Source organism: Emericellopsis atlantica, assembly GCF_019669845.1.
Source record: "Emericellopsis atlantica unplaced genomic scaffold F5Z01scaffold_30, whole genome shotgun sequence".
NCBI lineage: Eukaryota > Fungi > Ascomycota > Sordariomycetes > Hypocreales > Bionectriaceae > Emericellopsis > Emericellopsis atlantica.
The window spans coordinates 224,600-246,797 of record NW_025764732.1 but is presented as its reverse complement, the minus strand read 5'-3'; the positions used below and the strand labels follow the sequence as shown (position 1 = coordinate 246,797).

Below are 22,198 nucleotides of genomic sequence, written 5' to 3'. Positions count from 1 at the left end.
TGAAGTGGCGTCTAGGGCGGAGGCTGCAACTGAGCTGCGATTGACGTGAATCATGGAGGTTGTTTACCATGAAGGTGATCACATGACTAGAGCCGCAATTCTCCACGTGACTCACGCGTTCCGAATCGTGCGAGATCTAGTCATCCCGAGCATGCGTCCTCGGGCCTAGCCAAGGGCGCAATATATCAATTAAAGGTCGTCATCGTTGACAATGCATTGTCCCAAAGCCTTTGCCGACCCGACTCCGCCGCGCTGAAGCCCTCTTCTCGGTGTGAAGTCGCACTCGACCGCGTTCCATCATGACCTCAGAACGGAGGGTCAAGTTTGTCGAGGTCGACACCACCCGGGGAGGCTTGCCCGTTAAAAGGAAGCAGGTCCAGCAAGCATGTGCAACCTGTCGTCGTAAAAAAGTATATTTGAGCGGCCCTCGTCATATACATATACTAACCTCCAATTGAAGCGCCGCTGCATTCATGCCCAGGACTCGTTGGAGGACCATCCGGGAGACAGCGTCAATGCCCATGGCCAACCTATCGCCCAGTCCCAGACATCTCCAGGACAGGGCTCGACCAAGTCGGTCAATGATGGAGCTTCCAGCGCCCCCTTTAGCGAAAGCGGCGCCTCTCGAAGAACGGCAAGCTATGGTGAATCAGACCGTCCCAACGCCGACGGCCTCAGGCAAGCAACATTCGGCGCAGACATTTCCGCAAGACCACCGGAAACTCCTCGACTTGAAGTGCGTCCACCTTCGGCCTCTCCGGCTGGCGAAAGCAAGCTCAGGACGTCCTCTATGTTTGTGGGGGATCTGAACCCCGAGGGCATGTTTCGCGAGGCTACGGGCTCGGCCTCAATTCACGAAACTTCGCAAAAGGGGGACGTTGGAATCTGGCTGTCCTCGAATACGGCCGGCAACAACAATGGCCAGCCATCACAGTTCATCACGTCACGACCGCCCCCTGTCATGGACCGCTTTCTCATGCCCTTCGTGAAGGAGCACTGCCTAACATGTCTACCTTCGGAGCTAGACTTTGTCAAGCTCCGTAGTATTTTTATCCAGAAGATCCACCCCATCTTCCCGGTACTGCCACTCGCATCGCTGGACGGGGACACTGCAGATCCCATCACCATCGTACTGCGGCAGGCTGTCGCCTTGGCTACGAGTATGGACCAAGACGCGGCGCCGTACCTACGCCTGATGAACAACGGCCCCGATCTCATGACGCCGCAGGACTTTTCCCAGGCAGTTTCCTCGTCCATGCGCGCCATCCTAGAGACGAGCATCATTGCCGACCGCGTCTTGCACATCCGAGCCTACGCCATCTTGTCGCTGTACACACAGCCGACGTGTTCTGAAGAGTCAGACCTGCCTGCTCAGCTTGGAGGTCGAGCGGTTCAGCATATTCAGACGCTCGGACTCCATCTGTTGCGCTACGACGCGCCCAACACCGAGGACCTCGAGAACCTCTTTTGCGCGGTGTGGGCACTGGACAAGATCAACGCAGCCATGTATGGTCGCCCTGCTTTGTTCAACGAGCGGGACATTGGCGCCAATCTGGAAGAATGTATCAAGAAAAGGTCGCCCTGCTTCCGGCTGTTCCTGCTTGTGTGCCAATGGCTAGAACAAGTCTTTGATCTATACCGGCCAGGCCCTAGCGAGGAGAATTCGGGGTTGGAGAAGATTGCCTACATCGATCTGCCCGTATTGGAGGCTATGATCGTGGAGGCGGACGCGCTCAAGGTGCCCTCGTCACTGATCGCAACGATTGAGACCTTCTACCATGCCGTCATCATCCTGTCCTGTCGACTTGCACGTCCAGGAACACTGCCTGCTGCCTCAACCCTTCCCCCACCCTCAGCAAACGCCCGTCGCTCTCTGGCTGCCGAGCGCATCGCGTGTGCTGTGCCAAGGGACTGCCTCAGCCCCGTCCCCTTTGTGCCATATGCCTTGAGCTTAGCACTGAGCGTCGAGTACCGCAAGATGCGGCACAGTCGGCTCCCCATGTTCCGTGCGCGAGCCATGACAGCGTTCCGAAGAAACTGCACCATGCTGAGGAATTTCAGTCCATATTTCTGGTCCGCCAAGGTCGTCGCGGAACTCGGCGAGCGCGTGCTCAAGGAGATGGAGCGCGCGGCCACCAACATCAATCGGGACGCGACACCTCTCCCTTTGGACCCGAGCGAGCCGACACGAAACGGCAGCACTGACGAGCGAGGGCGACAGACCAAGGACGGAACGGATGACATGGCTTTTATGAACGTCGCGGCTGGCCTGGACAACATGGTTGACTTTGCCGCCGTGGATGCCATCAGTGGCCAGGACGTCTTTGGTCATATCGATCCAAGCTTCAACTTGACGGCGGTCGAGGACGCCTTGGAAGCCAACTTGGACATTGGGATGCCCTTGAACTGGGGTGACTGGGTGTTCAATGGCTGAGATTCTTTGATGTGGAAGTGATCTTTATTGAGACACAAATGACAGTCTGTCCGGTTTGACCCATCGAATACAGCAAAGAGAAAGACCCAACCCCGGCTATACTATGCTATGCGCGTTGGAAATACCCAAACGCCTCCGATAAAGACAAGAATTCGCTTCCGAAATACAAATGAACCCATTCTTGGCGAAGATGGCTGGGGGCACACATATTAATTAGCCTCTACACGCCATAGCGAATCGTCCTCCTCTGCAATCTCTTCTTCTCCGCCTCGGAATCCTCCTCGGGGTAGTTTGGCGGTCGCACGGCCGCACGCGAATGGGACACTCTACGCGAGTGACGACGTGGCTGGGCTTCGGGATCCTGACTCATGTCAAAAGAGCTCCGGAAGGGCAGGTTTTGCGACGTGGACATGGACATCCCGCCCACACTGGGACGACGGAAACGGTTGTACGCAATAAAGGTATCCTCGTCGCCCAAGGCCGCGTTGGCTGGGTTGGGGACGTGTATGGATTTCCTGCGAATCGCAATGGCGTCGTCCTGGATAGGCTGGACACCCATGCGCTTGTATATGGCGTCGAGGAGCGGAATCGACAGACCGTGGCCAACAATGGAGAAGACGACAAGGAAGTAGATGGTGCCAGGCAAGGCGCGAATCATATTGTCGAACTCGGAATCCGCTTCGCCCGGTTTGGGCACAATGTGGCGCGTGTGCTCGACGTAGAACACGGCGCCAATACCGATGGGGCCAAAATATCCCATAAACAAGGCTTCCCTCCAGTTCTGAACAATATTGGGCATGGTCTTGTAGCAGATGAAGATGGCGGGGATGCGGCGGAAAGCGAAGACCATGATACCCAGTAGGAAAAGACGCCAGATGGTGATACCGGTGCCATCAGGGTCGTGGAACTCGCTCCAAGGAATGATAGCTCCCAGGTACATGAACCCACCAAAGTTGAGCAAGACGTCAATGCAGCTGTTGACCTCGTCATGTCGACGCTCCAGCTCATCCATGAACTCGCCGTCCCAGTTGAGCGCGCCGCCCGAGAAAGCGCAAGCCAGCAAGTCGTTGGTGCCCACAGCGCCCGCGGTGCCCACGATGAACAGTCCGATGGCGGTAGGAAAGAGGACGTACGACTCGGAGTCAATCCACCTCTTCCTCAGCGAGAACTTGATGGCGAGGCGCGCCACGGTCCCAACGGCGACGCCGTAGACAGCCGACAGGATCACATAGTATAGCCACGTCTCCAAGAACCATTGCTTCATGGCCTCGCCTGGCCCGCCGCCCAACCGCCCAACTTCATGTTCGGACCCGGAGCGAATCATCAGCCTGTGCGCGCCACCGACAGCATCCAGTGGCTCAGGGATCGGCTCAGCATGGCGGAGCAGGTAAACCGCCAGCATCAGGAACGGGAAACCGAAGCCGTCGTTCAGACACGCCTCGGCTGAGATGATCTCTCGCAGCGGGCGAGACACGTATTTGTCGGAAAAGGGCCCCTTGGCCACGGCCTGTGAGAGCACGGGATCGGTGCAGGTGCATGCCGCCGCGATGGCCAGACCGGCGAGAAACGTGATTTTGGGAATGGTCGCGAGGCAGCAGGCTGTCGTGAGGAGCCACATGAGCGTCATGATTGGAATCAGACATATAAGCATCTCCTTCTTGCGGATCCAAAAGTACTTCTGCGGCAGCTGGTACGCTGCAATGACGAGCTGCAGACAGATGACGATGCGGGTGACGCCGAGAGTGATCTCTGAGACTTGGGCTTCTTCCGCCAGGCCCCATCTCGAGGCGTCGAGGAATCTGGCGGCTACGGGGCCGAGGATGATGCCGAGCACCATGGCTGGCACTTGGCGCTGTTAGTCTGGGAGGTGGGAAACATCTTGGGGCGAGCACTTACGGGCTTCGCCAAGGTACCATGCTTGCTTGATCTTGACGGAGATGATACCGTAGAGCAGGGTGAAGGCGCCCAGCACCGCCGTGACGACGTTGAGGTCGCTCAAGTTGAGAGTGGGCATTTTGGCTGCGGAGGAGTGCTCTCCTAGGGTTTTCGTGTCGTTTTGAATACATGCACCGTCGCCTCAACAGCTGCAATAAAATGTCGAAAACAGGGAGATCTTTCTTGGTGTTCCGGGTCGCGGGACGTCTAGGATTTTTGGATTCTGGGGTGTGCGAATGCAGTGTTAACTACAGACGAGTCGCTGCTGTTCCGCTGCTCGACGTATAAATAGGGTGACGGGTTTAACAACAAGCCTCATCAACCCCAGGCTGCAGCACGCATAAAGGCAGGACGATGAGCACGTGTCAGGGGATAGCAGCGCGATGAAGACGGGAATCTTGTGGGAAAGCGCGGGACTTTGGGGGTTATTATATGAAGGCAACAAAGAGCCGGCTTGCGTCCCACATCCAGCACGGGCAGGGGACTGGAGACGGTGGATGATGTCGTGGGGTGGTCGGTGGTCACTGGTCGTGTGCACTGGTAGGGATGTGTGTCCCGCAGGAGGGAGGGTGTGACTTTGCGTCTGGCTTGGATCCCTCCGTATAGACAAAGGGGTTGGCTTCGTGTGAAAGGCGGCTTGGGATCAGACACGATCTTCGCACGCAAGAGCAATGGATCTCAAACCCCGAGGCTTGAACATGCCAGAGAAACAGAGTTGTCTTGCGCGGTAGCTGTCGTGGCAGATGCCTCAGCGGGATCGACGCCCACGTAATTACTACTACCCCTGCCAATGCTTTCCCGTTGCTTTTGAATTCGAATCGAGACTAGAACGTTCAATGATTGATCCAGTCATGGCCCCGTTTTCAAAATGCATCTTGGAGATCAGCGAGGCGACCCGTCCGAGTCTGCGTGTCCTGTGTTGATCGGGAATGAGAGCCATGATTGATTGTGCTTCACGCCAAGTCCCGGCACCAAGGTGATCCAGAATCGAGAAATGCTCGCCCCCTAATAAAAGTGTCAAGCATGCTCTCCAAGTCTGGGGAGACGATCCCTCCCCAGGCGGCCAGGCCAGGCCCTCCATCCTTCTGAACCCTTGAGCCTCATCTGGGGCAGACCAAGCCATCCTTCAACTCCATCAGCAAAGGGAGAAGCCGCACCATTCCTGTCCGCAGAACCTGGGGCAGCGGCTTCTGACGACATGTTCTCCCACTGGGTGGTCGACTGGTCGTTGTGGTGGTGGTGGAGTCTGCAGAGACACTCCTCATCCATGTGCCAGGGTGGGTCTTGGCATGGCCGGCGCTTGTTCAAGATTAAGAATAAATTTAAGCATGAAAATTGTTCCAGCGTCATTGGACGGGGCCACGCAACAGCTCTGTCAGCAGCGACAGCAATTCGTACAAGGCGCGTGGATTAGAGAGACATATTCCACGAAGAACACTGCTGTGTCTCTCATTCTTGCGAAGACGATCGATCACCTTGAGAGAAACGAGACGCATCTGCATCTACAAGTACCAAGGCGCTGGAGCCTGATGGGTGGCTGCATATCCCAGTCGAACCAGGACAGCCTGAAGGGAGGCTCATTGATTCATTGTGCGCCCGAGGCTCGACACCTGCGGAGGGTGGACCCGCCAAGAGCACCGGATTCTTTCCACGTCCAGTTAGCCGCACCATGACGGAGCATTCGATGCGGTGCAGTGTCATGAGATCAGGTTGCACGCTGTCAGGACCCAGGAGTGCAACTCATCGCTCGAGTCCCTGCGGTGATAGCTTCACCACTGCAGAGTTGAACGTGCGGCTCAATGTGCCAACATTGATGTCAGGTGCCGGTGGAAGTGATGCCCGAGGGCATCGACGTGGCATACTCGGTCGTAGAAAGCCAAGAAAGTTGCCCTTGGGCACGCGTCATCTGTCATTTTCATCAGAGGCTGATCCAGACAGGCCTCGCCAGGCACTGGCGGATTGCACGGTGATCGACGCCGGAGTCCCTGCCACTGCCCGGCAGTTTAACGACTTGGGATACTGACTGGAAAGTCCTGTGCCGGTAATTAGTTCCAAGCCAAAGGCTGACCCTTTTGACCTTTTAATTGCGGCTTGGCGCATACTTGCTTGCTCGATTCTCGAAGCGCAACAGCACTCTGCAGTCTACACTGCTCGACAAGAGCATGGTGTGCTGGCTCAACGTCTCTTACAAGCACACGTTTTCCACAATCCGTTGGTTGGCTGTGTCGAATTCCCCATGGGGGTTGTCCACAGGAGCATCCTGGGCTCTTCCAACATGGGCCTCTTGGCTTGTACCTGGTCAACCTGCGCTGATGATCTCAGATATCACTCCAAAGCATTCCATCCGCAGAGAGCCGAAACAAAAGGACAATCATAACGTCGTACAATGCATAATTCCAGCCATGACATTGGCACCTTTTGGGCAGCTGGGCCTTTTGTGTTGGAGCCAGTCCGACGTCGAGCTCTCGGGTCCTATGCTTTGATATCAGCAGGCTACCACATCAAAATACCGTTGACAAGCTCTATTTCTCGATATCAACTTGGATTTTCCTAATTTGATGGCTTCGCATCCAGTGGTAAGTGTGGCTTTAAGCAATTATGGTCATTATGCACAATTTCGATTTTTCGCCAAAGGATAGAATCAATTTCAGGGGCGTTTGTTGTGCGTTGACAACTCACAGTACTGTTTGTACTTCCTGGCTGTTTCAATAGCCATCATTTTGCCATCAACATGTCTCCATGCCTGTTGATTACCAAATCTTTAGCTGTTGGAGTAACGTGAGCCATTCTGTGGGTAATGACGTTCTGGCCGGGATGTGGCGACAGCATCACGGATGTCAACAGAAGGGCGTCACAGGCATTTATCAATCTGGCGAAATTCTGCTCGGGAGGTCAGTCCATCCATCTTCATACATCAATTTGACACACTTATTCAATCTCCAAGAGACAGAAAGCCTGCGCCTCGCCATTAGCAGCCATGGGTCCCACGACGCTGACGACGACCTTCAACCACCAGACCTTAACCCACAGCCTCCAGATTAAATGGACATCACTGGGCAACCCCAAGTCTCAGCCCCTCATCTTCATTCACGGCACGCCATGGTCCTCCAAAATGTGGAAGCCATTTGCAGTGGCATTGTCGCGACAGTTCCATGTCTATCTACTCGACAGACCGGGTTTCGGTGAATCGCCCTCAGAGCAGCCGCTGCAGGCTGACTGGAAACCCGACAGCCCGATGATCCAATACGACTCGGATCTTGCACGGCAATCAGACACATTTGCGGCACTCTTTAAAACGTGGCAAGCTGACTGGAACGGCCGGAAACCTCACGTTATCGCCCATGACAATGCTGGCCTGCTCAGCCTGAGGGCACATCTCCTGCACGATTGCCAATACGCCAGTCTGTGTCTGATCGACGTCGTCGCCATTGGACCTTTCGGTCAATCGCTCTTCAAAGCCGTGGCAGAAGACCCAGAGCGCTTCGAGCGTCTCCCAGATATGGCGTTCCAAGGCATCTTGGAAGGGTACATTCGAAACGCGGCATATCACGAGCTCCCCAAGGAGACGATGGAGATGCTGAAGGCGCCCTGGCTCCGACCGGGGGGCAAGGCGGGCTTCCTACGAGAATTATGCCAGGCCAACGCACGCTCGACGGATGCCGTTGAGGGTCGTTACGGGGAAGTTGGCAAGGCCATGCCGGTCAAGGTGATATGGGGCGCCAACGATGAATGGATCCCCGCGAAAGATGCCCACAGACTTGGTGATGCGTTGAATGCCAGAGAGGTGGTGATCATTGAGGAAGCTGGACACTTGAGCATGATTGATCAAGCAGGAGAAGTAGGCGTCGAGTTTGGGAGGTGGTTATGCTCACTGTAGTTGAGTCAATTGATGGAGAAGCGCACGACGTTTGTCTGGTATCGGAGCATCAGTGGTATTCCCGTGTCGCATTCTCGTTGTTGCCTTTGCTATGGAATCTGAATGAAATCTGCCTCGAAATTGTGTCGCAACGTAGAGACGCTGCTGTGATGGCGACATGATCCTTGCTGGGACAGGAGTCAACCCGGCCGTTCTGCGCCATCCAGGAAGTCGACGTGTCGCGCCCAGCCATGGATCGGTCAAGTTGAAGAGACCTGAACAACGATCATCGTTCGTAGAGAATGGTCATATATAAGGAATCCATCTGACATCAACATCTCGGTGAAGGGCGCTTGGGCAACGGCCATGTTTGACATTTGTTGACCGCGACCTGCACGGACTGGAGACGCGACTGGAGACTGGAGTTGTCAATCAGGGGTCGCGATCAGGGCCGCACCCCCTGAAGCATTGGCTGAAAGTGCCCCGCGGCAAGCCGCCAGGCGGCCGGACGTGGGGTCAAGCGGGTCGGCAGGTCCCGCTAAGCCGCGATAGGAAATATGTCAACACGACGCGATAAGCAACAGGCAGGCAGACGAGCATTGCTGCCTTCAATTCACGGTCAAGACGCGGTCGTCCATCACGCTGCCGACTCGAGCGGGTCTTGTTTACATCTTGAGCGGTCCCAATCCTAGTTGCCTTTGAACATCTTCTTCCTCTTTAATCTGGGTCCTTTTTTACGTCCAAAACAGATTGTGGTCATCATCATGGACGAGCACGACGACAGGCCCATCGCAGTGAGACGTGAACGCCGCAAGAGCTGCGGTGTTCGCGTGAAGAGCGAGCCTGACACACTACCTGAGATGAAAACACCCAGGCGCAGCAACTGCAAGCGAAAAGCTCGGTTCCCCGAACCAGGCTTGTCGAGTGGCCTGACGCCAATGCTGCGACGCACGGCCCTCATGAACACACCCAGCAGTCATCGCCGTTCATCAGCACCAGTGCCCTACCAGCACAGCGCGCCGCAGCCGCAGCCGCTACGACAGGTACTTGATGGCAGGGTCGAGCGCCGTCAGCGACGCTCTGCCCTTCGAACCGCGATTGACAAGCTCGACACCAAGTATCAGCGAACAGCCTCAAGCGCCAAAGCGAAGATCGACAACCTCCAGAAGCAGCTTCGCGCTCGCGACCAGGAAATCCACGAACTTCAGAATGCCACAATCATAGTGGACACCAGTCGTGTCTGGGACCTGGAGCGCCAGGTCGATGACTTGGAGCGTGAGCTCAAGCAGGCCCAAGATCAAGAGCAGACAGTGGTGCTTGACTGGACGATGGCGGCCAGGGATTCCTTTGAAGAACACGACGAGGATGAAGACATGTTTGGGAATGAGACAGTCGCCCAATTGGCCTGCAGCACGCCTTCTCGCCGCGCAAGAGCTTCGTTCCCGACGCCCCCAGCCACGAGTCCCATGGCATTTGCCCCGGACACACCAGCTACTGTGTCAAGGTTCCGTCACGCACCGACGGTACAGCGAGCACCAAGCCATGTCGGCGTTCAAGCGTCCATGCCCGACCCAGAATTAGCAGCTCGTGCAGAAGAGGTTGACTCGCTCAAGCGCGAAGTCGGCAAGCTAACGGGGACACTGGACTCGTACAAGACGGTGGTTGGCAGGCTCAACCGGCGACTCCTCGAGGATCCCTCTGGAGAGAATGTCTCTGTGTCGTCTCTTGACACAATTGAGGCGCAGGTCAACAACATCCTCCAGACGCTGTCCGACCGCACGGCCGCGCTCACAGAACTCAAATCAAACATTGCAACACTCGGCTTCCCAGGGCAGAATGCGAGCGAGATGCTCACCACTCTCTCGGCTGCGTTCCGCTCTGCCCGTCTCGAACTAGAATACCTCACACCCGGCGAAATTACGCTGCCGCTCAGCTGTCATGGTGCCGAGGTGCTCGATCTCATTCTGGACCAGCTCCGCGCCCTGGCGCACAAGGTCAAGGAGAGCGACGAGGCGGTGGATGAGTACCATGCCATCGAGCTCAGCCTACGACAGCAGCTTGACGCGCGAGTGACAGCCATGGATGACTTGCGGAACGAGATCACTACCAAAGACAACAAAATCCGCGACCTGGACATCGGCAATGATCGTCTCAAGGGGGCAGTCGATAAGTACATCCGCGACATCTCTGAGCTTGAGCGGCTCATTGAGCGCATGGAATCGGATGCCAACGAGGCCAATTCTACGCATCTAGCACGTCAAGAGATGGTCAAGAGCCTGGAGGTCCAGCTCAAGGAAACCACACAGCGTGCGACCGAGTTGCAGGACGAGCTAGAGGTCTCCCAGGCAAGTCACCAGAAGCACCTCTCCGCCGTGAACCGCCGTTCAGGGCAAGCCCTCGCTTTGCGCGATGCACGTGTCGCTGAGCTTCGCATGGAAATTGACAGTGTCAATGCCTCCCTGAGGCAAGCGCATGAGCGCATCAAGGATCTCCGCGTCGAGAGGGATACTGCCGAGGCGGAGAATGACAGCCTCCGGGGTGTCGTGGAAAACATGAAAGCCGAGCTGCAGCGCGTCATGAGGATGAGCGAAGACTTGACGTCTGAAAAGGGCGATGATGGGCCAGATATACCAGGCAAGATGATGTCGGGGAAGCTGGCCAGGCGGAGTAGCGGGAGGAAACGAAGACGGTACGATTCTGGACTGGGGTTTCTCGACGAGGACGAGGTTGACGTCTGAGGATGGCTGAGTCTTGTGTACACTCACTCTGGATCTTTTCTTATGTCGCATAGAATCTGGCTGCATATTTGACTAGGATAATTAAGCATGTATGCGGATTGAAGCCCAAGTGTCATTACAGTAGAGAGCCACAACCTTTACCAGCATCCAGTGCCCCAAGTTTGAGCGGGACATGGAGCATCCGCAGACCATTCTGCGACGACGCCTTTGGCATTCTGCCTCCTCGAATATTCACCTGGAGAGCCTGATGAATCAACCTAGGTTCCGCCATTTGCGCATCTCTCCCCTCCCGCACGGCAACGTATTGCTCCTCGGACGTGTCGTTGGCCAGATGCTTGTTGCGATCTCGATGCTCACTTGTGGTCAGGAAGGGAACTTCTTGTTGACGCGCACCGCTCGGGTAGTCGTGGCCAGTCCAGATCTTGACGTGATCGGCCATGGCGAGTAGTTTCTGCGCGGACTGGTAGAGCTGCTTCGCACTGCCGCCTGGGAAATCGCAGCGCGCGGTGCCAATGTCGGCGTGGAAAATAGAGTCGCCGCAAAAGACGTTGTCTGGCAAAGATAAAGTTAGCTGTCAAGACTGCTTTCAAACGCGCAAGCATAGGACTCGCTTACCTCCAAAGACATAGCCCATCAAATCTGGCGTGTGGCCTGGAAGGTGAATGGCTTGTGCCTGTAGATTCCCCAGGGGGAACTCTTCGTCATCGTCAAACATCTTGTCAAACACACCCTCGCACTCGTCCCACGGTACATCATATTTGCCCGCGAATTGTTTCTGGACTTGTGTGATGCGCTTGCCGATGCCGATGCGCGGCTTCACATCTTGCAGTTGGCCAGCGAGGCGCCCTTGGAGGTAGGCCGCTGCCGTGAGATGGTCCGCGTGAATATGGGTTTCAAGAATCCATTGGATTTGATAGTTGTTGGACTCGATGAGACGCAGGATGGCGTCGGCGTTGTCTGTCGTCACTTTCTGCGTGGCCGGGTCAAAGTCGAGGACAGAGTCGATCACGGCAGCATTCCGAGTGGCTGGATCTGCCACGAGATACTGCCAGGTGCCGGTGCTCTTGTCAAAGATGCTGTGGACTAGTGGCGCGGGATCCATCTTTATCAGATTTGGCTTGGATTGTGTAGGTCAGAGCGTCGCTTGGCTCCGGAGTAGACAACAGAGTTGGTCAATGACTAGATCAATACTATGCCGTCGTCGATCTTCAATATGCTTTTACTTATACTACGCTTACTCATAGTTTTATACTTTCACTGCGATTGCAAAGCAAGCAGAATCTTGACCAGCCGGCGAAGTTCATGTTGGAGATCGCCGACGACTTCAGGTCGCCGAAGTCAAAGCCCGAACGACTAATACGGCGGGGTGGCGAAACACCAAAAGAATGGTCGCCGTCCACTCCATGTACACATCACGCATGAATCATGCAGTAACACGTAGACTCGATAAATGAAAGTCAGCGAGTTTCCATAGCGGCCGTAGCAAATCTTGCGTCAGAGCGCAAAAACCTCGCCATTCAGCCACTTCTTCTTCATGATACCCTAACAGCAGAAATTCTCCAACATGACCAAGCCGACAAAGACCTGCGTAGCGTGTGTAAGCTCATCTCCATTCGCAACCCCTGAAGACCATCTTGGCTGAACAACACACAGAGAACTAGACATGTCAGATGTGACGGCGAGCAGCCATGCAGTCGCTGCGCTGCATCGAAATCCGAGTGCCTCTACGTCGCCTCGCAACGGGGGAAACGGCGACATGCTCAACAGCAGCCCGAGTTTCCGACAGATCAGGATTTGAACGCCATCCTTCAAGGAAGCAACGTCTCCCCAGCATCTTGCTTCGATAGCTGCCCGGAATTCGCTCCGTGGGCCCTGCAGGACAGCAGTGACGAGCTCATGTCCATGTCCAACAGCCTGGGCGTGGACCTTTCACCGCCGACCGCCCCATTGTTCGACATGAATTGGCTTCCTGACCCTGCTAGCATCACTACCGAATCATGCAAGCAGATCGACTTCGCGGCAGGAGACGTCTCTATCATGCCATCCGAAAGTGCCATGGTCGAAACGGATCGCTACTTGGCCTCGTTCTATCGATATGCCTTTGCCGCTCACCCCTTTGTCCTGCCACACCATGACCTTCTGCGGCTCAGGGACTTGCACGACTCTATGCGCACAGTGCTTGCTGCCATGCGTTGGATCGGCTCGCTGTACGTAGACGTCCAGCCTCGTCTACGCAGTGAGCTCTACCAACAGGCCCACGACCTGATATATGACCCCAGGGCCCCGCGCGACGGGTTTCTCGTCCAGGCAATGCTTCTCCTTCTTGTGGGCCTCGACGGAAACGCAGATCAGCGCAAGGCACGGGAAGTGCTGGAAAATGCGGAGCAACTCGCAATAGAAATTGGCCTGCATCGTGCATCGTTCGCGTCCCTCCATGGCCGAGGCGTTCCGATCCTCGAAGAGAGCTGGAGACGGACGTGGTGGAGCTTGTACAGCACCGAGGCTATGGTGACCGCAGCCCATCGCAGGACCGACTTTGCGCTGTGCAATGTGGCCAGCGATGTTGGACTTCCTTGCGAGGAGGATCAGTATCTTTCCGGAGTACGTGATCTTGAATACTCCGTTGGTTGCCAGCGAATAGGGCGCCTTGCTAACATTCTCCCATAGGACATCCCCGACCCGCTATCCTTTGACGACCTTGAAGCTCGGGGCTTCGCCACAGAGGAGCTTGCCTTCTCCTCGTTTGCGTACCTGATTCTGTCCGCCCACACCCTCGGCTTCTTCCTGCGCAAATCGCGATCAATCGACCACCTAGACGACGGGACGCAGACGGAAGCACGTCTCGCGTCCTGGTCACTGAGTCTACCAGCGAACAAGCGCGATGCCCTCCGAAACGACGGGCAGCCAGACGAGATCATGTTCCAAGCCCTGATGATGCGGCACGCAATCTCCATCATGGTACACGAGGTACACGCCAAGCTAGACAAGCTACCAGCGATCACAGTCAACCACTGCATGTCCCTGACTGCGGAGATTGGCGCGCAGCCCTCGGACATGCACACATTTCACGCCATCACGTCCGCCCGCGCCATCAGCAGAATGGTCATGTGCCACCACTCGGTCGTCTCCCACGTGCACTTCTTCACGTGCGTGGTCACATTGTCGTCGATTGTGCATCTGGGCCGCTGGGCGCTCATGCCTGCTGGCAACGGGGACCACGAAGCGCTTCGGGAATTGCTGCGGCTGAACATGGGGGCTTTGAAAGAACGGTCGCGCGTCTGGAAGGCGGCTGCGATCTCGCACGAGCAGGTCGCGTCTGTAGCGAAGGATCTGTTCCGGATGAAGCAACGGGGGGCGATACGCTGAGTTGGCCATCTTGAGATGGATGGTCAATTGCTCTTGAGAATACGGTAGAACGCTGTATAGATGCTAGAGCTTGTCCTAGCTTTCATAGACGGTCAAAGATGAAGTGTGCGCTGCCCGCGTCAGCACTTCATGTTGGTTGCCCTGCGACAGAGTAAATGTAATGTCAAGCGCGGCAGCCCCCCTCGGTACAGTGTCACGGCAGCATATCCCACAGCGCGTTGCGCCCATGCACAAACACGCCTTGGCCCTCGTGACCTCACCTGAGCGATGTACTAGACCACATCCTGTGTCAGTCCAGGATGTAGTGTCAAAAGCGTCTTGGCTGTGTCCTGGCCAGGATCTCCGACATGTCAATGCCGCAGGCTTGCAGTCGCGAGTTTCCAGGCAGCCTTAGAGGTACTTGCAAGTGGAGGTGAGGTTTGTTCATGTTTCGGTAGTGATCATCCACACCGTGACATGCATCTACTACGTATTCAAGTTACCAAGCATATGCATATAACGATACTGTTTTCTTATCCGAATGCCGAACCCCGTGTCAAGTCTCTTCCTGCTCTGAATACCGGTCGGGGATATTCGCTATCTTATCTCTCCCCTGACCGATTCAACCCGCATTCAACTCCTCTCTCGTCCACTCGAACCAACAACAAAGAGGGCTCGTGCACTTGGACATTGCCTCTCGAGATGCTGTCTCGTCTCCCTCCCTGACAACTCCGTATACCTGCGCGCACGATCATGCGCCCCCTTCTCGCGCAAGGGACTCTCCCACTACGTTCCGTCACCCTCCGAGCCTACAGCCGAGCACCCCTCCAGCGCGCGTGGAGATCCCACCCTCGACGACACCAGTCCTCGAACCATGGCAAACCGCCCCCTGAGACTGAGCAGCCGATTCCAGTGCCCAATACCGTCGGTCAGCTACCGCTCTGGCAGCGCCTCGGCCCTCTGACGACCCTTGCGACGGCGTACGCTCGTGCGCAGAGACGCCGTCCTTGGACAACTCAGTTTTTCAGCGCGCTGGTGATCTACTGTATATCCGACATCAGCGCCCAGAGCATCGGCAGCGATGATCCCCTGGACCCGAAGCGCACGGCGAGGAGTCTGGTGATTGGCGGTGTCGCCGCCATTCCCAGCTACCTCTGGTTCAACTTCCTCTCGCACAACTTCAACTACTCCTCGAGGCTGTTGTCGCTCGGCACGAAGATTGTCGTCAGCCAGTTTGTCTTCGCGCCGACGTTCAACTCGTACTTCTTCGGCATGCAGGCCCTGCTGTCCGGGTGTACGCCCGCCGAAGTCGTGGAACGGATCGTCAACACAGTCCCGACGAGCTGGGTGAGCTCGTGTCGGTTCTGGCCCATTGTCACGGCTTTTAGTTTCACCTTTGTTCCCGTTGAGCACCGCAGCGTGTTCTCTGCGGTCATCGCGATTGGGTGGCAGACGTACCTCGCGCTGCTGAACAGGAGGGCTGAGGAGAAGGCCGCGGCTGAAGCAGGGACGCTTGACAAGCCAAAGGCGATTGAGGCGGCATGATGCAAAGACATCTGCATGGCAACGCATATATTGGCATTTCGATAGACAGCTTATAGACGCATAGACTCGTTTAGACTTCAGAGGTTGTTTTGCTACGGTGTGGTGGGACATACAATCCCCGGCGTCAGGTCCAAGTGACACCGCATGGCTGCCACAAGCAAGCGACGTTTGCGAAGCACAGGATCGAACTTGTGACGTCTGATGCAGCGTGGTCACCGATGAGGGGTGTGACCGAAAATGTACGACCTGGGCCCCTGACTGGTGACAGTAATCGACGCGTAAAACCACCAAGCTTGCCCTTGATGAGCTTCAGAGTTGTCGTTGAAGCGTCCAGACAGACCTGGACCACACTGATTCCCACAAAATGAAATATTCACATTTCCATGGCGCCATATTTGCCTTCTTGCACATTCAAGCTATTGCGTTCCCCCTTTTTTGGCCAATATTTCACATCTCTTCAGATCCAAATCGACTAAGCCCATGCGAATCTAGAGGGACGTCTGTTCGGCAGTTACGAGCACTACACACAGCCTGTGAAGGGCCTCAAGTCATGGATATGTGGAACCATCCCATATATCTCTTTTGCTTTGAGCAAGAATAAGGAGGTATGGTGTTGCAGCATCAAATCGAAACTCGAAAGATGGCGCAGGGTAGCTACAATGATCGAAGCGGACGCAACTTCTTGACGGCCACAATCTCAACGATAGAAAATGCCAGCATTTTGCTTCTTCACTATCAAATGAGAATGGTTTTCTTCCATCCTCTCGAGTTATTTCTGTAGACTGCGTTATCCTGACAATGACACCTCTCCTGTTGAACGCCACGCTGCACCGCCACATGCGTCAATGCCAGCAAGGCGCATGCACACATGAGGCCAATGACAACAACCACAGCCATCCGCTCCCCCTCCAGCTGACGACGACTGCTATCCATCACATCCACATCCAGGCTCATTCCAAGGTTATTTATGAGCAAAGCCGAAGCATGCGCCCCCAGAGCATCATCCTGTCGACACCGTGAATCCTGAAAAGGTCCCTACGTCAGACCGCAGGCGCGGCAGGCAGCTATCCTTTGGGTGTATAAGTTCACTGTGCGCGTTCCTGGTTCTCATTTTCGCCATTGTACATCGATTGTTCGATACAAATACACATACAGAAGTCAGCATGGGTGGTCATCAAGGTTACCGCACGGTAGCCTACTTTGTCAACTGGGCTGTCTATGGACGAAAGCACACACCCCAGGACCTTCCCGTCGAGAACCTCACCCACATTCTCTACTCCTTTGCAAATGTCCGACCCGATAGCGGCGAGGTGTAAGTTTTGCAGTGGCCTTCATGAAATCGCACTGACCTGGCAGCCACATGACCGATGAATGGGCCGACGTAGGCATCCACTACGAGGGCGACTCGTGGAACGACACTGGCAACAACATGTACGGGTGTATGAAGCAGCTTCACTTACTGAAGCGCCGCAACCGTAACCTCAAGGTGCTCCTGTCCATCGGTGGGTGGACCTACAGCGCCAACTTCCGTGCACCCGCCAGCACGCCGCAGGGCCGCTCCGCGTTCGCCAAGTCGGGTGTCGAACTGGTCAAAAAGTACGGTTTTGACGGGCTGGACATTGATTGGGAGTACCCCCAGAACGCAGACGAGGCGCGCAACTTTGTCGAGCTGCTCGCCGAAACGAGGAGGGAGCTGGACCGCTACTCGCAAGAGGTCGGTGGCGGCCACCACTACGAGCTCACTGTGGCCTGCCCGGCTGGTGCGCAGAACTTTACAAAGATGGATATCCCTGGGATGGACCAGTATCTCGACTTCTGGAACCTCATGGCATATGATTACGCTGGATCCTGGGACTCGGTCAGCGGTCACCAGGCGAACCTGTTCCCGAGCCCAGACAACCCTGCGTCGACACCATTCTCCACAGCGGCTGCTCTGGATCATTACCTTCGCAGTGGAGTGCGGCCCGACAAGCTCGTTTTGGGTATGCCACTGTACGGCCGCGCCTTTGAAAACACTGGCGGTCTGGGTCAGCCCTTCCAAGGCGTGGGCGAGGGTACGTGGGAGCAAGGCGTGCACGACTACAAGAAGCTGCCTCTTCCTGGGTCGCAGGAGATCTACGACCAGGCGGCTGGCGCGACGTACTGCTTCAGCCAAGACCAGCGCAAGCTTGTCACGTACGACACGCCCCAGATGGCCCAGATCAAGACACAGTTTCTCATGGATCGTGGCCTAGGCGGCGCCATGTGGTGGGAGAGCAGCTCGGACAAGACTGGCGACGAGAGTCTGATTGGGACGGTGGTGCGCACGTTTGGTGGACCACAAGCACTGCTGAAGCAGGACAACTGCATCAACTACCCGCAGTCATCGTTTGATAATCTCCGCGAGGGCTTTCCGAGCAGTTGAACGAGGTCTTCTAGTCGAAAATAAACATGAACTTAGTGAATCTTAGAGAGCTGCGACTCAAGGTGATGAGACCCCACACACGTGACCTCCTCCAATCAATGTGGAGCCGCCGCCCGACTCGAAAATTTCGGCCTCTTCGCAAAAAAAGTTTACGGGCGAAGACCACGACGCCTGACACCCAGTTTCCCATCATCTCCCATCCACCCACCCCCCGATCAATTCCTCTCCTCGCCGCCAAGGAACCACTCAGTGCGCAATCGCCCACCACGAGAGAGGGATCAAACACCGCAATCATGTCCGAAGTCGAGTACGCCCTCTTTGAGGCGCCAGTGGGCTATTCACTCTTCAAGGTCGTCCACCAGGCCGATGTCGTGGGGCTCAAGTCCAAGGAAGGCCAGGAGGCGGCCAATGACCTCGCCAAGTTTGGCAAGATGGTGACTCTGCAGAACTTCAGCCCATTCCGGTAGGTTGCGCGGTACACGGGACCGGAACAGCTACTAACAGAAACCCTCCAGTGGCCAGAAGGAAGCTCTTGAGAACGTCAACGAAATCTCCGAGGGCCAGCTGCCCGACTACCTCCGCGAGGTTCTCGAGCTCAACCTCCCCAAGGCGAGCGGCAAGAAGACCCAGATCAGCCTCGGTGTCTCCGAGAAGAACCTGGCTGGTGCCATCAAGGCTGCCTTCCCCGGTGTCGTCTGCCAGACCGCTGACACCTCCGACATTGTCGCCGAGCTTCTCCGTGGCATCCGTGTCCACGCCGCCAAGCTCATCCCCGACCTGACGGCCGAGGACCTCCTGGCCGCTGGCCGTGGTCTTGGTCATGCCTACTCGCGTGGCAGGATCATGTTCGACCCCAAGCGCAATGACCGAAGCATCATTGAGGCCATCAAGACCGTCGAGCTGCTCGACAAGAGCAACAACACCAACTACATGCGCCTCCGCGAGTGGTACGGCTGGCACTTCCCCGAGCTCAACAAGATTGAGCCCGACAACTTCACATACGCCTCGCTCGTCAAGGAGATCCGCGACAAGCGCACGTTGACCGATGACCGCCTGCACGACATTGCCGCCATTGTCGGCGAGGACGGTGAGAAGGCCCAGGCCATCATTGACGCCGCCAAGGTCTCCATGGGCATGGACATCTCCGTCGACGACCACGACATGGTCGACGCCCTCATCAAGCCCCTCAACGGCGCCTTCAGCCTCCGCAAGCAGACCGCCCTGAACCTCGAGCGTGTCCTCGACAACGTCGCCCCCAACCTGCAGATGCTCGTCGGCACCATGGTGGCCGCCCGTCTCATCGAGGCCGCGCAGGGTCTCAGCAACCTGGCCAAGATGCCGGCCTCGACGCTGCAGATCCTGGGTGCCGAGAAGGCGCTCTTCCGCGCGCTCAAGGCCAAGAGCAACACCCCCAAGTACGGTCTCATCTTCCACAGCACCTTCATCGGCCGCGCCTCGACACGCGACAAGGGCCGCATCTCGCGCTACCTCGCCAACAAGTGCAGCATCGCCTGTCGTATCGACTTCTTTGCGGATGAGCCCTCGACCAAGTGGGGCAAGGCCCTGAAGCAGCAGATTGAGGATCGCCTACAGTTCTACGCCACCGGCAAGCGCCCGGCCAAGAACGTGGATGTCATGGTGAGTAGTACCCCTTTTGGGCAGATGGCATATGTCCAGCAGCTAACGATTCGCAGTCCGGCGTGGAGTCTCTTGGTGATCTGGCAGAGGGCGCCGATCTCGATGAGGAGATGGAGGATGCCGATGATGTTCAGGTCATCACCGAGAAGAAGTCCAAGAAGGACAAGAAGGACAAGAAAGAAAAGAAGGACAAGAAGGACAAGAAGCGCAAGCTGCAAGAGGACGAGGAGACCGCCACACCCATGGAGGTGGATGGCGAGGAAAAGAAGAAGAAGAAGAAGAAGTCCAAGTCTGCGGACGCCTAGAAGGCCTCGTCCGACTTGGCTTTGGCTGGGGGCAAGCAGCTTCCGGTGCCCTCTTTGGCGGACGACGACAGTATTGTTGCTTTGCCACGTCAGAAGAAGATCAAGGCAAAGCGATCCACCCCGTCGACTTACGGGGTGCCATCTGCTGTACCGCTGCCGCCAGCTTTGACAAAGGCCTTCTCTCCCGCCCAGGAACCATCACCATCTGCCAGCGTCCTCGAGAAGGCAAAAGGCTTGCTCATCGACGCAACTGAGGTGTTCAGGGCGCGCAAGCGCAAGGCTGCCTCGTTGAACACTGCCGGGCTTGGGCAGTAGGCCAAGGCCAAAGCCAACCGATGATGCTTCTTATCTTGTTGTCTCCTTTTCATATCTTGCTTTTCCCATCTGGCTCTGGAGTTTGGGGTGTTTTGAGTTTACTCTGTGAACATACCACGGTGTGGATGGAGGGATATCTACGGCGTTCTCGAGAAATGGCAAATTCAATTCTTCTTATTACTTCACTCTTGCCATTGATGACATGTGGGCATGACGATATTGTCTGGATTCAGCTGAGCGCGGTGGTAATACCTGCGGTAATTATTGTGTCTGCACGGCGATGAATAAATGGTATGATGTCTCCTTTGGGTTGAACAACAGTGAACCAGCTGCCTCGTTGCGGAAAGTTAAAACTGACACTGCGCGCAAAGATCTACATTCGTTGTCCCTGTTGTCCCTGGATGCATGAGGTGATCCTGCAGCGTATGATCGGCAGCTCGTCTCCTGAAGGAACAAAGGGCACATAGACACGAGCACGGCATCCTGGAATGGCAAAGGAGGATCAGACATCTAGCAAGCACAGGTGAAAGGTCATCATTTTTTGAATGTCATGTCCGATGTGCTCTATGCTACATCAACGCCGAAATGACTTGCCCGGGACGTACAGCATCCCACGCCCTAACTAACCCATCCATCCCTCATGTTTAAATCATCCGCACGCCATTCCTCGCAGAAATCGTCTATTGCTTGTCGACGATGTAGGTGAGGTGGCAGCGGCCACAGTACTGGCGGTCGGGCATGGAGGCCATGAAGACACCAGCGCCGCACTGTCAGGATATTAGCGACTGTAGCAGAAAGAACACCATTGTCCGGGAAAAACTCACAGTGTCAGCGGGGCACTCGCGGCGGAGGCGCTCAATGCTGCCGTCGTTGCCGACCTTGTAGTACTTGAGCACAGCCAGCTTGTTCTTCTTGCGCTTGTGCTTGATCTTCTTAGGGGTGGTGTAGACCTTCTTCTTGCGCTTCTTGGCCATACCACCACGGAGGCGGAGGACCAGGTGGAGGGTGGACTCCTTCTGGATGTTGTAGTCGGACAGGGTGCGGCCGTCCTCGAGCTGCTTTCCGGCGAAGATCAGGCGCTGCTGGTCAGGGGGGATGCCCTCCTTGTCCTGGATCTTGGACTTGACATTGTCAATGGTGTCGCTGGACTCGACCTCAAGGGTGATGGTCTTGCCCGTCAGGGTCTTGACGAAAATCTGCATCTTGCCTAGCTATCTCGATTAGCATGCTGTCGCGGGCGTATAGTGAAATGAGGGCGAAGTCTGCTTGGATGATCATCATCATCATCATCATCGTCCATCATTCGCCCCGTTATGCTTCGCGTGCATAGAGGGGATCGCACGACGGACGGCGTCGCTGGAACGCATGGATCAAGGCGTGGCGGCGCCGTCGTCGGTGGATGGAAACGAAAATCAAACAAAGACAGTGATGATGATGATGATCAAACCAAGAGACATCGTGCAGACATACCTCGACAATGTGTCTTCCTAAGCAAGCTTCAGATGTTCTTTTGGCGATGCGGTTGGGAAGAGGGAAGACTGGGGGCGGTCTTTTCTCCAGTGGTGGTCCTTGACTCGACGTGGCGTGGCCCAAGCCCTGGGCAAATTCAGCAGGGCTAGAGTGGGCTGGCCTGGCACGCACATTTTCGCGCGCGAACGAGCCGCCTTTGTCAGCATCACGTGA

The 22,198-nt window shown here is 56.0% G+C and overlaps 11 protein-coding genes across 11 annotated transcripts; 8 read left to right on the top strand and 3 right to left on the bottom strand.

Moving 5' to 3' along the window:
* Positions 1-185: 185 nt before the first annotated feature.
* On the top strand, positions 186-2,544 carry F5Z01DRAFT_330422 (putative fungal-specific transcription factor). Its single transcript, XM_046259121.1, has 2 exons — positions 186-410; positions 461-2,544. Exons 1-2 carry the CDS (start codon positions 300-302, stop codon positions 2,432-2,434), a joined length of 2,085 nt encoding a protein of 694 aa, XP_046114984.1. The 5' UTR covers positions 186-299; the 3' UTR covers positions 2,435-2,544.
* Positions 2,545-2,654: 110 nt separating this feature from the next.
* F5Z01DRAFT_628337 (Sodium/hydrogen exchanger family-domain-containing protein) lies at positions 2,655-4,448 on the bottom strand (the record flags this gene model as incomplete). The annotated part of the gene is made up of 3 exons (XM_046261590.1): positions 2,655-2,795; positions 2,862-4,279; positions 4,331-4,448. 3 exons carry the CDS (start codon positions 4,446-4,448, stop codon positions 2,655-2,657), a joined length of 1,677 nt encoding a protein of 558 aa, XP_046114983.1.
* Positions 4,449-7,346: 2,898 nt separating this feature from the next.
* On the top strand, positions 7,347-8,246 carry F5Z01DRAFT_628205 (Alpha/Beta hydrolase protein; the record flags this gene model as incomplete). Its single annotated transcript, XM_046261584.1, has 1 exon — positions 7,347-8,246. One exon carries the CDS (start codon positions 7,347-7,349, stop codon positions 8,244-8,246), a length of 900 nt encoding a protein of 299 aa, XP_046114982.1.
* Positions 8,247-8,837: 591 nt separating this feature from the next.
* On the top strand, positions 8,838-11,044 carry F5Z01DRAFT_664502 (uncharacterized protein). Its single transcript, XM_046264108.1, has one exon. It carries the CDS (start codon positions 8,990-8,992, stop codon positions 10,961-10,963), a length of 1,974 nt encoding a protein of 657 aa, XP_046114981.1. The 5' UTR covers positions 8,838-8,989; the 3' UTR covers positions 10,964-11,044.
* Positions 11,021-12,462, bottom strand: F5Z01DRAFT_330630 (putative metallo-beta-lactamase domain protein). Its single transcript, XM_046259122.1, has 2 exons — positions 11,579-12,462; positions 11,021-11,515 (listed from the first exon to the last, which is right to left on the bottom strand). The coding sequence occupies exons 1-2, from the start codon at positions 12,063-12,065 to the stop codon at positions 11,079-11,081; spliced, it is 924 nt and encodes a 307-aa protein (XP_046114980.1). The 5' UTR covers positions 12,066-12,462; the 3' UTR covers positions 11,021-11,078.
* Positions 12,297-14,409, top strand: F5Z01DRAFT_330694 (uncharacterized protein). The gene is made up of 3 exons (XM_046259124.1): positions 12,297-12,560; positions 12,617-13,564; positions 13,631-14,409. Exons 1-3 carry the CDS (start codon positions 12,528-12,530, stop codon positions 14,327-14,329), a joined length of 1,680 nt encoding a protein of 559 aa, XP_046114979.1. The 5' UTR covers positions 12,297-12,527; the 3' UTR covers positions 14,330-14,409.
* Positions 14,410-14,896: 487 nt separating this feature from the next.
* On the top strand, positions 14,897-16,127 carry F5Z01DRAFT_330216 (uncharacterized protein). The gene has a single exon (XM_046259120.1). It carries the CDS (start codon positions 15,062-15,064, stop codon positions 15,851-15,853), a length of 792 nt encoding a protein of 263 aa, XP_046114978.1. The 5' UTR covers positions 14,897-15,061; the 3' UTR covers positions 15,854-16,127.
* Positions 16,128-17,016: 889 nt separating this feature from the next.
* On the top strand, positions 17,017-18,257 carry F5Z01DRAFT_628242 (family 18 glycoside hydrolase; the record flags this gene model as incomplete). The annotated part of the gene is made up of 2 exons (XM_046261585.1): positions 17,017-17,165; positions 17,210-18,257. 2 exons carry the CDS (start codon positions 17,017-17,019, stop codon positions 18,255-18,257), a joined length of 1,197 nt encoding a protein of 398 aa, XP_046114977.1.
* A 151-nt stretch (positions 18,258-18,408) lies between these two features.
* Positions 18,409-20,188, top strand: F5Z01DRAFT_712952 (uncharacterized protein; the record flags this gene model as incomplete). The annotated part of the gene is made up of 3 exons (XM_046266490.1): positions 18,409-18,720; positions 18,773-19,895; positions 19,952-20,188. Coding segments are annotated over exons 1-3 (1,530 nt in total), but the record flags the coding sequence as incomplete, so codon positions are not given.
* On the top strand, positions 20,188-21,032 carry F5Z01DRAFT_664490 (uncharacterized protein). The gene has a single exon (XM_046264107.1). It carries the CDS (start codon positions 20,536-20,538, stop codon positions 20,797-20,799), a length of 264 nt encoding a protein of 87 aa, XP_046114975.1. The 5' UTR covers positions 20,188-20,535; the 3' UTR covers positions 20,800-21,032.
* Positions 21,033-22,049, bottom strand: F5Z01DRAFT_712949 (ubiquitin family-domain-containing protein). Its single transcript, XM_046266489.1, has 2 exons — positions 21,340-22,049; positions 21,033-21,282 (listed from the first exon to the last, which is right to left on the bottom strand). The coding sequence occupies exons 1-2, from the start codon at positions 21,715-21,717 to the stop codon at positions 21,196-21,198; spliced, it is 465 nt and encodes a 154-aa protein (XP_046114974.1). The 5' UTR covers positions 21,718-22,049; the 3' UTR covers positions 21,033-21,195.
* Between the last annotated feature and the right edge of the window lie 149 nt (positions 22,050-22,198).